The sequence below is a fragment of the Leopardus geoffroyi genome, chromosome B1 (assembly GCF_018350155.1).
Source record: "Leopardus geoffroyi isolate Oge1 chromosome B1, O.geoffroyi_Oge1_pat1.0, whole genome shotgun sequence".
Lineage (NCBI taxonomy): Eukaryota > Metazoa > Chordata > Mammalia > Carnivora > Felidae > Leopardus > Leopardus geoffroyi.
This window is the reverse complement of record NC_059327.1, coordinates 58,646,822-58,663,569: the sequence shown is the minus strand read 5'-3', so window position 1 is coordinate 58,663,569 and position 16,748 is coordinate 58,646,822. Positions and strand designations below refer to the sequence as shown.

Sequence of the window (16,748 nt, the reverse complement as noted above, 5' to 3'; positions counted from 1 at the left end):
CTGCTCCTCCCCTGCTCATGCTTTGTCTCACTCTGTTTCTCAAAAAGAAATAAATGTAAAAAAAAATTTTTTTTAATTTATATGGAAAGGTAAAGTAACTAGAATAGCTAAAGTAATTTTGAAAAATAAGAATAAAATGTGAGGGGCGCCTGGGTGGCGCAGTCGGTTAAGCATCCGACTTCAGCCAGGTCACGATCTCGCGGTCCGTGAGTTCAAGCCCCGCGTCAGGCCCTGGGCTGATGGCTCAGAGCCTGGAGCCTGTTTCCTATTCTGTGTCTCCCTCTCTCTCTGCCCCTCCCCCGTTCATGCTCTGTCTCTCTCTGTCCCAAAAATAAATAAATGTTGAAAAAAAAAAAATTAAAAAAAAAAAAAGAATAAAATGTGAGAAATTAATCTATCCAATTTCCAGCTTATTTCAGAGCTAGAGTAAGCAAGACTGTGTGGTATTGCTGAAGGTATAGACATATAGATCAGTGGAACAGAACACAGAACTCTGAAATAGATGCACACGAATATACCCAACTAATTTTTGACAAAGGCAAAAGAAAATAAAAACAAATCAGTGAAAGATAGCTTTTTTTCAGCAAATACTGCTGGAACAATTGGACATGCAAACATCCACAAAAAAAAAAAAAAAAAAGAAAACCCAAAAAACGAACAATTTCAACCTATGTCTTAACACCTTATACAAAAAGTCACGCAAAATGGATCATGGACTTACATGTAAAATGTTAAACTTTAAAAATATAGGGATGCCTGGGTGGCACAGTCAGTTAAGCATCTGATCCTTGATTTTGGCTCAGGTCGTGATCTTACTGTCATGAGATTGAGCCCCAAGTCAGGCTCTGTGTCGGGTGTGGAGCCTGCTTAAAATTCTCTCTCCCTCTCCCCCTGTCCCTCCCCTGCTTTCATGCTCTCTCTTTCTCAGGAAAAAAAAAAAAAAAAAAAAGAAAAAAAAATTTAGAAGAAAATATTTGGGGGGTAGATTTCTTAGATGACACCAAAAGCATAATCAATAAAGGAAAAATTTATGAATTCAACTTCATCAAAATTAAATATTTTGCTCAGTGATAGACCCTGTTAAAAGGAAGAAAATCACAGGCACCCAGCTAGCTTAGTCAGTGGAGTATGTGACTCTTGGTTTCAGGGTTGTGAGTTTGAGCCCCACATCGGGCGTAGAGAGTACTTAAAAAGTACTTTAAAAAAAAAGTCAAGCTATAGAGTGTGAGAAAATGTTTGCAAACAACATATCTGACAAAGGACTGGTATCTAGAATATACTAAAGTATAAAACTCAGCAGTAGAAAAGCAATCCAATTAGAATATGGGCAAAATATATGAACTGTCATTCCACTAAAGAGGATAGGCAGATAGCAAAGAAGTACAAAAAAGATGTTCAACATGATTAGCTACCAGGGAAATGCAAACAAACTGCAGTGAGATATCACTACACACCTGTCGGAATGGCTAAAATTAAAATTGGTGACAACGGGAAGTTTGGGTAAGGATGTGAAGAAACTGGATCACCCATGTATTTATTGTTGGTGGCAATGTAAAACTGGCAGTTCCTTAAAAAACTAAACATGCAATTACCATATGACCCAATTAATGCACTCCTTGAGTTTTATCCCAGAGAAATGAAGATTTGACTGCATACAAAAACCTGTACATGGATATTTATAGCAGCTTTATTCATAATACCCAAAACCTAGAAAACCAGATATTCTTCAATGGGTGAATGGTTAAGTTATGGTACATCCATACCATGGACTACTACTCAGCAATCAAGAGGAAAGAACTATTGATACATAGAGCAACCTAGATGAATCTCTAGAGAATTATACTGAGATCATGACCTGATCCAAAATCAAGAGTTGGACGCCCATCTGATTAAGCCATCTAGGTGCCCCAACATGTTCTGTATCTTGATTGTACCATCAATGTCAGTATTTGGGTTGTGATTTTCTGTAGTTTTGCAAGATGTTACCATTGGCAGAAGCTGAGTAAAGGGTACACAAGATATCTCTGTATGATATTTTACAACTGCATGTGAAATCAGAATTATTTCAAAAAGTTGAATAAAAAAATACTGAACACTTAATATGTGTTAGGTACTATGCTAATGACCATCGATTATGGAATATTGAACAGAAATGGACACTGTGTCAGATCTCACGATATATTCTAGTTGGGAAGACAGACATTAAATAATCATGTAAATAAGTATAATATTACAACTGTAGTAAATGATATAAAGGAGAGAATTAAGAGCTAACAGTGAACATTTGACCTAGTTTAGGGAGATTTGCCCAGGTAGTAAGTAGGTCAGAGAGGCTTTTCTTATTAGTTGCATGACTTTGGGTAAGTTATTTAAACTCTGTGCCTCAGTTTCCTCATCTGTTAAATAAGGAAAATAATAGTACCTAACCTTTAGGGTGATTATATTTAATACAAGTATAAACAAGTTAATTTTTGTCATGTTAAGGTTAATGCTGAACATGTAATAAACTGTTTAAGAGGTTTTTTTGGGGGGGTGGGGGGAGGGTGCCTGGGTGACTCAGCTGGTTAAGCATGTGGCTCTTGGTTTCAGCTTAGGTCATGATCTCATGGTTTTGTGGGTTCGAGCAGTATGTCAGGCTCTGTGCTGGCAGCACGGAGCCTGCTTGGGATTCTTTTTCTCCCTTTCCCTCTGCCCCTCCCCCACTAGCACTGTCTCTTTCTCTCTCAAGATAAATAAACTTTAAAAAAAAGTTGTTTTTTTAAATGTTTATTTGTGAGAAAGTGTGCTCACATGCACAGGTGAGGGAGGGGCAGAGAGAGAGGGAGACAGAGAATCCCAAGCAGACTCCACACTGCCAGTGCAGAGCCTGATATGGGGCTTGAACCCATAAATGGTGAGATCATGACCTGAGCTGAAATTGAAAGTCCGACGCCTAACAGACTGAGCCACTCAGGTGCCCCTATTTAAGAGTTTGTTAAATAGATGTGAAGAATGAGTAGGAAAGTTAATTAGGTGGGGGAGAAAAGGGTATGTTCCAAGCTGAGGAAGCTGTGAGACAGGAAACAGCCTAGTTAGGACTGAGGAAGATCAGTTAATCTAGAGGACTGCAAGAAGTACATGCTTCAAAGTGAAGCTAGAGAACTAGGCAGAAGCCAGGCTGCAGGGCTTTTGTCTGCTAGGTTTAAGAGTTTGTCTGCTAAAGTTGGTGAGAAGTGACTGAGGCTTTAATCCATGGAGTATGGAGAGATTACTGATCAGACTTGCTTTCAGAAAAGACCATGATGGCTATAGTATGGAGATCAGATTAGAGTGGTCAATGTGATTGTACATAGATCATTTAGGAATTTACTGCAATACACCAGGCTTTATCCCTGGAGATTTTCATAGGTTATCTGCAGTCCTCATAACTGCAAGAATATATTCACAGACCACTGTTTGTCTATTATGTTTTGAAATGACTTTAAATATATTTTTTGACAATTAAAAAGGACAAGATCACTTTGTAGTATTGTTTTCATTTTTTTTAAATATGCAGAATTTCAGCTGCCATATTGTGGTTTAACAGCCTTTGGTAGGCAAGCCTGGGAATTGGGTTTAGAACTTAAAAATCATCTGGATATCATTGGTATCCAGATTTCTTCTGTGTATTTCCTTTATGCTACTACAGAATTTTATTTAAAAAAAATTTTTTTAATGTTTTATTTATTTTTGAGACAGAGAGAGACAAAGTGTGAGTGGGATAGGAGCAGAGAGAGAGGGAGACAGAGAATCCAAAGCAGGCTCCATGCTCTGAGCTGTCAGCACGGAGTCCGACGTGGGGCTCGAACTTGCAAACCGTGAGATCATGACCTGAGCCGAAGTCAGACATCCAACCGACTGAGCCACCCAGGAACCCCAACTACTACAGAATTTTAGACACTCTTGTTATAAAGAAAGGTGTAGAGGCTAGATGTCTCAGAGGTATTAGTGAAATTAAGTTTTTTAAGCATTTTGTAAGTGTTAAGTTCCCAGTTATCACTTACTGGTTTTTGAGGACTTTTACGGAAATGGAGGAGATACCTTGGAATTGCTGATTGAGGTCCCAGTACACAGAAATGTTTAATTATTTTAGGGATTTCTCAGTGATATGTAGCCTCTAACTAATGTTCATTGATGTGTGTTATCACATGTCTTAAGCCCTTCTAGTCTGATCATGAGGTAAAGAAGTGATGAACAGAATGTTTGTATTCTTTCCAAATCTTAGCACATGGGCTTTGATACATCAAAATTCAAATGATTCATGCTTATTTTTTTAAAAGGCTTTTGGCTATTTACTCAAGAGCCACAATATTTAATTTGATTGCCTTATGGACCCTGCAAAGTTCTTCGCATGAATAGTTATTTTCAAACTATTCTAACATTTACCTTAGATATAAAACTCTTGCTTTAATTAGTACACACAAATCTCAGTAAGTTATAACAGGCTGTCTTTGGTAGAGGTAACTATAAAACATTAATGAAGTTGCAAAGCAATAACTATGCAAGTTTTCTTTGTAATCCATGTGCTAAATCTTTGGTTATTCTCCCAGGGCCAGATTAGTACTGTTGTAGAGAGCATTTGTTTATTGAAAACTGAATACATTTCAGTTTTTTACCTTTTTTACCTCATTGAATAAACAATTTGACATTTTATATTTATTATTTATATATTATGTACCAATGACTATGCCAGATGCTGGGAATAGAGACATGTTCTCAAGGAGTTCTCAAAACTTCACCTTCTCTAAAGTAGTTTTGAAGTTAGGAAACTTATATAACAAATCTGTTAAAAATAGTTTTTAGCAATGTTTTATTTTTCTCAAAAGAAGTGTACAATCTCTACAAATAATTTTATTTTTTTTTTTTAATTTTTTTTTTCAACGTTTTTATTTATTTTTGGGACAGAGAGAGAGCATGAACGGGGGAGGGGCAGAGAGAGAGGGAGACACAGAATTGGAAACAGGCTCCAGGCTCTGAGCCATCCGCCCAGAGCCCGACGCGGGGCTCGAACTCACGGACCGCGAGATCGTGACCTGGCTGAAGTCGGACGCTTAACCGACTGCGCCACCCAGGCGCCCCTCTACAAATAATTTTAATTGTTATAGCTCTTTGAGTTTTTTTTTCCCTGTGCAGAAGGACGGTTTACTGAGGACAAGAGATTGTCTTAAAACACTTCAAGTCTTCAGTATTAAAATTCAACACTAAAAGGGCACCTGGCTGGCTCATTTAGTAGAGCATGTGACTCTTGGAGCCTACCTAAAAAAGAAAGAAGAATTCAGCACTAGGATTGGAGTATGCTTAGTGCCATTATCTTTTATTTTCATATGTACTTATTACGACATACCTATTAAATTCTTGTTTTACAAGGCTTACTGGTTTGACTGCTTTTATGACTGTATCATTCAAGTCCCACACATGAACCTTTCAAGTTTATTGGTAATGTTTTGCACTCTCCATTTAGACATTGAGCAAGTAAGTAGATGTATTTTAAAAATCAAACAATTTAAGAGCAATACTGTTTTTAGAGTAAGAACAATGAAAACATAAGTATGTTTAGTATTATCTGCTTTGAAAAAATGAAAATTGTGATTTAAATTTGAAAATGATGAAAGGAGGCGGTGCCTGGATGGCTCAGTTGGTTGAGTGAATGACTTCAGCTAAGGTCATGATCTTGCAGTTCACGAGTTCAAGCCCCACATTGGGCTCTGGCTGACAGCTCAGAGCCTGGAACGGGCTTCAGATTCCGTATTTCCTCTGTCTGCCCCTAACCCACTTACACTGTGTGTGTGTCTCTCACTCCCGAAAATTAAAAATAAAAACATTAAAAAGTAAAATAATGAAAGGAGAATGAAATTAATATTAAAAAAATTTTAAATTACAGCATTTTAGGGGCACCTGGGTGGCTCAGTCAGTTAAGCATCTGACTTTGGCTCAGGTCGTGATCTCATGGTTCATGAGTTCGAGCCCCACATTGGGCTCAGAGCCTGGAGCCTGTTTCAGATTCTGTATCTCCCCCTCTCTCTGTCCCTTCCCCACTCACACTCTGTCTATCTGTCTCTCTCAAAATAAACATTAAAAACAATTATAGCATTTTATTTTTTTTTTTTATGTTTTTTTCTTTTTTTGAGAGCAAGAGAGTGCACAGGTATTCATCAGCATGAGCGGGGAAGGGGCAGAGAGCAAGGGGGACAGAGGATCCAAACGGGGCTTTGTGCTGACAGCAGAGAGCCTGATGCAGGGCTCAAACTCATGAACCATGAGATCGTGACCTGAGCCAAGGTCAGACGCTTAACTGACTGAGCCACCCAGGTGCCCCAAATTATACCATTTTATAGTTAGTTCTTGGATTTAGTAAAATACTCAAAAGAGACAAAGAATTTGCCTTTTAGACCTGATACTTTAGCCATTTTGTTCCTTTCTCCTGTAGGCAACTTTTCTTGGAAATCGCTCCAGTGATCATCTATATTTACACAAGCCATTATGTACTGTTTTTCTTCCTCTTCCCCATACCCTCTCCCCTGCTTTTTTTGGATAACTGCCCCCTCCCATATATATTGTGGTATACCTAAAACACTTCTTTGTAATTTTTTAACTTAACAACTGATCTTGCAGTTTGTTTTGTATCACTACATGAAGAAATTCTTTGTTCTTTTTTGTAGCTGCATTGTGAGAATAGAATTAACAAATCATCCCAAAAGACTTAGTAGAGTGAGCTATTGTTACAGTGAATGAACTTAGTATTTTTTTAATACAGAGATCAGAAGTTTCTTTTTGTTATGTTAAACTAGGTGATTTTTATAATACGCTGGGAAAATGTTACAACTACTTTTTCCTCTTTTTTCAGATAATCAGAGAGCTAAATGGAGTCTGAGCAGCTGTTCCATAGAGGATACTATCGAAACAGCTACAACAGTATAACAAGTGCAAGTAGTGATGAGGAGCTTTTAGATGGAGTAGGTGTTATTATGGACTTTCAAACTTCTGAAGATGACAATTTGTTAGATGGTGACACAGCAGTTGGTAAGTTTGTCATTATAACTTTTAATGTTTGTAGTAATGTCCACTAATAAATATATACATTATTTTATTGAGGTTGAGTTTTTGGGTAGCTTTTTTTATTTTTTAATTGAGTTCGTTCATATAACGTAACCATTTTAAAGCTTTCAGAGGCGGATGGATGGCTCATTTAAGTGTCCGATGCTTGGTTTCAGCTCACGTCATGATCTCAGTTTGTGAGTTCAAGCCCTATGTCTGGCTCCGAGCTGAGAGTGTGGAGCCTGCGTGGGATTCTTTCTCTCCTCTCTCTCTGTCCTTCCCCTGCTTGCACACTCTCTCTCTCTCTCTTTCAAATAAATAAACTTAAAAAAAGTATTCAGTTCATTGGCATTTAACACATTTACAGTGTTGTGCAATTACCACTTTTATCTAGTTCCAAAACATTTTCATTATCCCCAAAAGAAAACCTTGCATATGGGTAAACTTAAAAATTTAAATGTAACATAATATGGAGATGTATGCAACTGTAATTGGAATCCTCAGAGAAATAGAACCTAATAGGATAGATACCCAGAAAGCGATTTATTATGAAGGATTGCCTCTCATGTTTGTGGAGGCTGAGTTCTACAATCTGTCATCTGCAAATTGGAAGCCCAGGAAAGCTGGTGTATTTCTAGTCTAAACCCAGAGGCCTGAGAACCAGGGTAGCCAATGGTGTGTGCCAAGGCCCCACATCCAGAAGTGTTAATGTCCAAAGGCAGAAGATAGATGTCCCATGTCAAGCAATAAGCAATATCACCTTTCCTCTGCCTTTTTGTTCTATTCACATTCTCAACTGATTGCATGATGCCCACTTGGATTGTAGGGTGCCTTTTTTAAGTCTACTGAATCAAACACTAATCTCTTCTGGAAAGACTCTCACAGGCGCACATAAAAATAATGTTTTACCAGCTATCTAGGCATCCCTTAGCTCTGTGAAGTTGACATATAAAATTAACCATCACAACAATCAGATTATAAGCGTGGAGATTTTACAAAGTGAATACACACATAACTATCCCTCATTAAAAAATAAAACATAACTGAGGCCTGGGTGGCTCAGTCTGTTAAGTGGCTGACTCTTAATTTCGGCTCAGGTCATGATCCCAGGGTTGTGGGATTGAGCCCTGGGTTGGGCTCTGTGCTGAGCACAGAGTCTGCTTGAGATATTCTCTCTCCCTCTGTTCCTCTCCTCTGCTTGCATTCTCTCTCTGTCTCTCTCTCAAACAAAGTAAATAAAACATTACCACTTCAGAATTCTCTCTTGTTCCTCCTTCCAGTTTCATAGGTTACTATTATTTTGACTTCTATCTATTAGTTTTACAGGTATTTAAATTTATATAAGTGGAATTATACTGTTTATACTCTTTTGTGTCTGGTGTCATTAATTTATGTTTTGAGATTCATCTATGTTGCTGAATATAGCAGTAATTGATTATTTTCAGTGCCACATAGTATCATTGTGTACACATGCTGCAATTTGTTCTGTTCATCATATATTGTTGGTGGACATTTAAGGGTTTTTTTCTTACAGATTTTGGCTCTCAGTAATAATGCTTTTATGAATTTTCATTTACCTGTATTTTAGTGCACATTATATACACAGTTCTCTGGGATTTATACCTTGGAATGGAACTCTTAGTTGACAGAGTATGTGGATTTCAGTATTACTAGATACTGTGAAAGGTGGTTCCGAAGTAGTTGTAGCATATTCATTCTACCAGCAGTGTGTGAAAGTTCTAGTTGTTCCACATTTTCACCAATACTTGATATTCTCAGTTAAAAAAGAAAATTGGCTATTCTAGTGTGGGTGCAGTATTCTCACATTTTGGTCTTAATTTTACATTTATCTGAAGGCTTTTGAGTTTGTTTATTTTTTTATTTTTTTATTTAAAAAAATTAAAAAACTTTTTAAATGTTATTTATTTATTTATTTATTTATTTTAACATTTATTTATTTTTGAGACAGAGAGAGACAGAGCATGAACGGGGGAGGGTCAGAAAGAGGGAGACACAGAATCCGAAACAGGCTCCAGGCTCTGAGCGGTCAGCACAGAGCCCGATGTGGAGCTTGAACTCACGGACTGCGAGATTGTGACCTGAGCTGAAGTTGGATGCTTAACCGGCTGAGCCACCCAGGCGCCCCTGAAGGCTTATGAGTTAAATACATTTTTGCATGTTTATTGGTTTTTTAGACTGCCTCTTTTAAAGTGCCAGTTTGATATTTTTGCCCATTTTATGAATGCTTTATGCATTCTGATTAAAAGTCCTTTATCAGCGGGGCACCTGGGTGGCTCAGTTGGTTGGGCACCTGACTTCAGCTCAGGTCATGATCTCGCTGTTTGTGAGTTTGAGTCCCGCGTCGGGCTCTGTGCTGACAGCTCAGAGCCTGGAGCCTGTTTCGGAGTCTGTGTCTCCCTCTCTCTCTGACCCTCCCCCATTCATGCTGTCTCTCCCTGTCTCAAAAATAAATAAACGTTAAAAAAAAAAAAAAAAGTCCTTTATTAGATATATATATTGCAAATGTCCTCTTTCATTCTGGTATGCCTTTTCACATTCTTTTTTTTTTTTTTTTTTTTTTTTTTAACGTTTATTTATTTTTGAGACAGAGACAGAGCATGAACAGGGGAGGGGCAGAGAGAGAGGGAGACACAGAATCTGAAACAGGGTCCAGGCTCTGAGCTGTCAGCACAGAGTCCGACGCGGGGCTTGAACTCACGGACCGCGAGATCATGACCTGGCTGAAGTCGGACGCTTAACCGACCAAGCCACCCAGGCGCCCCTGCCTTTTCACATTTTTAATGGAATCTTTTGATGAAGATGCCATCAATTCTAAAGAAACCCAGTTAATCTTTTCCTTTATTCTTTGTCCTTTTTGTAATCTATTTTGTAATCTCTTCCCATACCTCAAGATCATGAATATATTCTCTGATATTCTTCTAGAAGTTTTATTTTTTTTCTGTGTCTTTCACATTTAGATTTATAACGTACCTTGCAACTAACTTTTATGTATGATGTAAGTTAAAGGTTTAGATTCATTGTTTCCATATGGATGAGTAGTTGATCCAGCACCATTTATTGAAAAACCTTCCATTCTCCTGTATACTGCAGTGACATCTTTATCAAGTGGGTATGTTTCTGTAGGTCTGTTTTTGAACTTTATACTCCGTTACATTGAAATTCTTGTCTCTTATGCCAAAACTCAGCTTATATATGAGTTTTGTTTTTCATATTGGTCTTTTATTGACTTGTGGTCCATATAGTTTACTCAAATTTAATGTAATCACTGATATATTTGAGTTCAAATCTGTTGTCTTTATTGTTTTCTGTTTGTCATAGTTGTTCTTTTTTCTCTATTTCTTTCTGTTCCTCCCAGTACTTTGTTAGTTACATGCTGTCATATTATTGTTTGGTGCATTACTCTAGAGATTATAACATGCACTCTTGACTTTTTAGTTCTATAAATTAGTACTTTTACCACTTTGTGGAAAATGCAAGGACCTTAGGGTATTTTACCTCATTTTATCCCCCTCCCACTTTTTGTTCTGTTGTTGTCTATTTTAATTCTTCATATATTTTATTTATTTGTTTTCTGTTTACTTATTTTTGAGAGAACAAGCAGGGAAGGGGCAGAGAGGGAGGAAGACAGAGAATTCCAAGCAGGCTGTGTGCTGTCAGTGCAGAGCCGGCATGGGGTTTAAACCCAGTAACTGAACTGTGAGATCATGACGGAGCTGAAATCAAGAGTCAGACATTCAACCGACTGAGCCACCCAGGCACCCCTCTTCATATATTTTGTTTTATTTAAAACAATTTTTTTAATGTTTATTTATTTTTGAGAGAGAGACAGACAGAGTATGAGAGGGGGAGGGGCAGAAAGAGAGGGAGACACAGAAGCCAAAGCAGGCTCCAGGCTCTGAGCTGTCAGCACAGAGCCCAACGCGGGGCTGGAACTCACAGACCACGAGATCATGACCTGGGCCTCAGTTGGATGCTTAACCAACTGAGCCGCCCAGGCGCCCCACTTCGTATATTTTAATCTTCACAAGACATTATTATTGTTTTATGTCAGTATCTACTTAGATTTAGCTACGTCTTCACTTTTTCTATTGCTCTTCATTTTATACTGTATTTTCATATATCTGTCTGGGTTAGTTATCTTTCTTCCTGAAGAACTCTCATTGATATTTCCTTTCATTACTAACCTAGCAATAAATTTACTCAGTGTTTCAAAAGTTGTCGTTACCTCTTTATTTTTGTAAGATATATTTGTGGTTCGGGGCTCCTGGGTGGCTCAGTCGGTTAAGCGTCCGACTTCAGCTCAGGTCATGATCTTGCGGTTTGTGAGTTCGAGCCCTGCATTGGACTCTGTACTGACGGCTCAGAGCCTGGAGCCTGCTTCAGATTCTGTGTCTCCCCGTCTCTCTGCCCCTCCCATGCTCATGCTCTGTCTCCCTCTGTCTCTCAATAATAAAATAAAACGTTAAAAATTTTTTTAAATAGATATATTTGTAGTTATATATTTCCAGATGTATAGTCATTTTCTTTGAACGCTTAAAATTTTTAATGTTTATTTATTTTTGAGAGACAGAGGGAGACATAGCGTGAGTGATGGAAGGGCAGAGAGAGAGGGAGACACAGAATCTGAAGGAGGCTCCAGGTTCTGAGCTGTCAGCACAGAGCCCAATTCAGGGCTCCAACTCACGAACCATGAGATCATGACCTGAGCCGAAGTTGGAAGCTTAACTGACTGAGCCTCTTTGAACACTTTAGAGATATAATTCTGGTATCATTTGCCTTCTTTTATTTCTCTTGAAAGGTCAGCTATCAGTTTTATTCTTTTCCCCTTTTGGTTGCTTTTCTTCTTGTCTTTCAGAAGCTTAACCAAAGTTGCTTAAGTGTGGTTTTCTTTATATTTATCCTGGCTGGGGTTATCAGAGCCTCCTGAATTGTGACTTGATTTTTCTTCCCCCCCCCCCCTTTTTTTTTTTTAATCTTTGGATAATTTTGACCAGTGTGTCCTCAAATGTAACTGCCATTCTCTCTCTCCTCTCCTTTCAGGACTCCAATTTAATGTGTTAGATCTTTTCTCTGAGATCCTTGCATCTCTTTATACTCTTCGCTTTACATCTTCTTTTTCTTTTTCATTTGGATGTTTCAGCTCTTTTAAATACAAGCAAAACAATAACTAGATCATATGGTAAGAGTATATTTAGTTTTGTAAGAAACTGCCAAACTGTCTTTTAAAGTGGCTGTACTGGGGCGCCTGAGTGGCTCAGTCAATTAAGCATCTGACTTTGACTCAGATCATGACCTTGCGGTTCGTGGGTTTAAGCCCCATGTCAGGCTCTGTGCTGACAGCTCGGAGCCTGGAGCTGCTTTGGATTCTGTGTCTCCTTCTCTCTCTGCCCCTCCACTGCTCATGCTCTCTGTCTCTGTCTCTCTCTCAAAAATAAAAATATTAACAAATATAAATTAAAAACAAATAAAGTGGCTATACCATTTGTATTCTCACCAGGAGTGAATGAGAGAGTTCCTGTTGCTCCACATACATGTCACCATTTGGTGTTGTCAATAGTTTAGATTTTAGCTGTTGTAACAGGTGTGTGTTGGTATCTCATTGTTTTCTATCAAGTTTTGAATATCAGTTATTTCTTAATCACTGCATTTCCATTAGGTTAGTTTTTATAGATTTCGGTACTCTGGGAAAAATTCTCTTCTCTTTTGGAACATATTAATCATTTGTTTAAAGTCCATATCTGAATATTCTACACAGACCTTTGGGTCTGTTTCTATTGCCAGTTTTTTCCCTTGTTTTTCTAGTCTTTTGGCTCTAGCTTCAGGTGTGCTTTGTAATTTTTTGATTGAATGCTAGATATTGTACACATAAAATTATAGATGCTGGTGATATCTTCACCATAGTGTAATTAATTTTTTTCTGGGCACACAGGTAGACTAGGAGCAAATTACATTGATCTCATCAAAGATCAAGAGAATTAGCAGTGTGGTTTCAGACTTTTTGTGAGTTAGTCTGTATTTTGACTTACTTTATTTTTAGGGCATAGCCCTTGAGGATTTTAGTGGAAAGCTTGGTGTGTTTACAAGACTCCTTCTTTTTGGTGGGTGCTGAAATTTAGTTTTTTATCTCCCTGGCATTTTAAGACTACTGACAGCTTGGCTAATCGTTTTAGTTTCTTAACCACTTTTTGCTTAGATTCTCAGCCTCTTGCTTACAAAATCTAGGAACAAAAATATTTTTGGGGGAAAAGTATTATAGAATGATCTGTTCTGACACTTTTCTCCAGGATATTGGACCGTTCAAGGCCACGTTGGTGAATCTGAACTTCAAATTTTGTCTATTTTGTCTACTTGACCCCATAAGACTGACAAGAGCTCCTCACTTTCATTTTCTGTTGGAGTTCTCAGTCTCTATACTTATAAATCAGGAAATGGCTCAAGGGCAAAATGTGGTTGAGACTATTGGGTTTACCTTTTTCACTTTTTTCCCCAGAATTTTGGCACCTGTATGCTTTCAGGCTGTTTTGGGTGCTCTTTGATTTTTTTTTTTTTTTTAAGTAAATACAGCATTTTGTTATTATTTATCATTTGCTGTCTTCATCACTAATGCGTTTTTTCCTAATTTTAATTATGAAGTTATAAGCCAGATAAACACCTATATTTGTAATTTGGAAAATCAGGTAAAATTTAATAGCATACCCATTTTTCTACGTTTAAGTAGCTTTTTGGCCCCTTTATGTGGGATAGAGGATTAACTCAGGGAAGTAAAATCACCTAGGAGGACCTAACTCTTCTTTCCACATTATCATCAAGTATTGATGATGTCTTTATTTGTAGTTTTCAATAGGAGAGAGTACCAAATTTGTAGTTTTCAATAGAAGAGAGTACCAAGTAAGAAGGAAGGGGTGAGGGTATAAAAAAAGATTTAAAAAAAATTTTTTTTAATGTTTATTATTTGAGAGAAAGAGAAAGAGGGAGGGAAGGAGGGTAGAGTGGGGTAGGTGCAGAGAGAGGGAGACACAGAATCTGAAGTATGCACCAGGCTCTGAACTGTCAGCACAGAGCCCTATGCAGGGCTCGAGCCCACGAACTGTGAGATCATGACCTGAGCCAAAGTCAGACGCTTAACTGACTGAGCCACCCAGACGCCCCATGTTCTCTTTTTTATTAGAGAAGATAATGTTCCTAGAACTCTATCAGTAGACTTCTTATATCACTGGCTACAATTGGGTCATATGCCAATATATATAGACCGATCACTGATGAAGAGGAATGGGATTACTGACTGGTTTGAGCAATCATAATTTGTTCCTTGGAAGTAGACACATTGCCAACCAAACAAAATAAAAATTCTGTTAGCAAGGAAGAAACTGGGGCGCCTGGGTGGCTTAGTCGGTTAAGCCTCCGACTTCAGCTCAGGTCATGATCTCACGGTCCGTGGGTTCGAGCCCCGCATCAGGCTCTGTGCTGACAGCTCAGAGCCTGGAGCCTGCTTTGGATTCTGTGTCTCCCTCTCTCTCCGCCCCTCCCCTGCTCATACTCTGTCTCTCTGTCTCAAAAAAATAATAAATAAATAAAAACATTGAAATTGGAGTATTCTAGGGTAAGCAGTCATTGTTGTTTTCCATGTAGATTCTGTCCTCGAGGTTAGTCTAGTTGAAGGTACCAGATATGGAACAACAGTTGACAGCAACTAAGTGTTAAATTGGGTGGTACAGATTTTAGATGTTACACTACAAAGAAAAAGGATATTATTTTGACACCCCTTTAGAATTGCATAGAGTGTTCTAGAAGGAGAGATAATACATGAAGTCTCAGCATTAAGAAAAGGTATTATGTTCTGAGACAGTGAATGTCCTTTGGTAAGGTAGTGATATCCTTTCTTTCAGCATAGCTAGCCTGGTCCTGTTAACAGTGGTTGGAGGGGGAACATCCTACAAGAGGTGGAAGCCATGATCTATTCTCAGGGGCTAGGGCAGATGTCAGAGGGAAGAGCTTATTTATTTGTGTGTCTGCTCAGTATCTGGGCAGCATGGAAGTTGACAAGCAGTTGGTTATTAAATATTCTTTCATGACTTTTTAGTATACCAAAAAAATAGTTAATCACTGGAGAGTACTGATGTTCTGGCATACGTGTTGAATAAAAATCTGTTATGTTCAGTGACTTTTAGGTTGTAGACCTGAGTTTACATCCTGGCTCTGCCAGTTACTGTCTCTGCAAGTCACTTAGCCTCTCTATGCCTTTTTGTTTTTCCCTCTTTGAAGAACAGTAGTACTCACTAAATGATTGCTCTGAGAACTAAGTGTATGTGGAAACCTTAGCACATAAATAATGTATATAGGATCGTTAGCATAGTAAGTAGCTCATGGTAAGAACTCAGCGTATGGTAGCTATTTCTGTTTTCTTCTGTGTTCTTTTCCCTTTGGATATATTGTATATTGGGCTTAATCTTCTGGGGCAGGTACAAAATATTTTCAGAAAAGATGCCCAACCTCCACTTTTCATTAAGAGGCATTCTAGTGCTTTCTATTCAGTCTTAGGCTTTGTTTAGGTCCTTCAGTTTCTGAAGGAAGACTAGCTGAATGTAAATAAATAAATAGCTCTGTTACAATTCCAAAAGATAATTCTAAAGTCATTGTTATCTAATGTATACGAAACCCTCAACAAAATAAATAAATAAATTAAAAGTAAATACACACACAGGTGCGCACACATGCACACATGTTGATGACTTCTGGAACCTTCTATACAACCCATCTACCAAGGATACTCTAAAATTCCAGAATATCATAAATAATTGTCTATATACTAATGGTGCCTCCAGAAGCTACATAGCTCAGCAGATCCTTGATTTTAGACTTCTGACTTTCAGACCTATAACAGAATAAAGTATTGTTTTAAACCACAAAGTTTGTGGTAATTTGTTACATTAGCAGTAGGAAAATGATACAAATGTTTCATTTAAATATTAATACATGTATTATTATGAAAATGTTTCAACCTTATAAACCTTCTGAAAAAGACCTTGGGGATCTTCCTGGGTCTATAGAACACACTTGACTACACATTGAGAACTTTTAAGATAAGCCAGCTGTAAAACACACATTGAGTAACTGAATAAGGTAATTTGTTGTATTATATAAGCTATAAGAGTGGAAGGGCTTATATTAAAAAGGCAGAATCTATGTATATAATGTGATGTCTTTTCTCTTAAAATATTATATACACATGTAGACACAAACTTTGGAGGGAAATACATCAAAATAATGAATTTTCTCTTGGTGATGGAATTTGGGTGCTTTTAATTTTTCTTCACGCTTTGCAGTGTTTTCCAATTGTCACTAGTTTGGCTGCAGATTTATAAAACTGAGCTGAAGTTTCCAGGTCATTATAAAGTGTACTTGTCTATGTAGGAGGATAGAACATCTTTAATAGTTTGTTAGCTTGGTTTATGACTTTTAAATATTTAGTCATACAGCAAATGAGTCTTCCTTTGTACTCTTGCTCTGGGCCTTGTAAATGTTAGGGTTGGTCTTGTGCCTGGCTGTCATATCTCTAGGTCTTTGTAGATGTTTCCTTTGCCCATTTACCAATTATTACTTGTACTTTGGTTCTCACATTAGAACTCACTCCCTCTGGAAAGCCTTACCAGACTTCTCAGGTTTGGGCTAGGGGC

The 16,748-nt window shown here is 37.8% G+C and overlaps 1 protein-coding gene across 2 annotated transcripts in view; it reads left to right on the top strand.

Moving 5' to 3' along the window:
- The window catches only part of CLCN3 (chloride voltage-gated channel 3), a 97,641-nt gene that overhangs the window by 5,747 nt on the left and 75,146 nt on the right, over positions 1–16,748 (top strand). For both annotated transcript variants that reach the window (XM_045463298.1, XM_045463283.1), the window contains exon 2: positions 6,863–7,038. In XM_045463298.1, coding sequence (XP_045319254.1) covers positions 6,879–7,038 — 160 coding nt within the window. In that variant the 5' untranslated portion in view covers positions 6,863–6,878. The remainder of the gene's footprint in view (positions 1–6,862; positions 7,039–16,748) is intronic.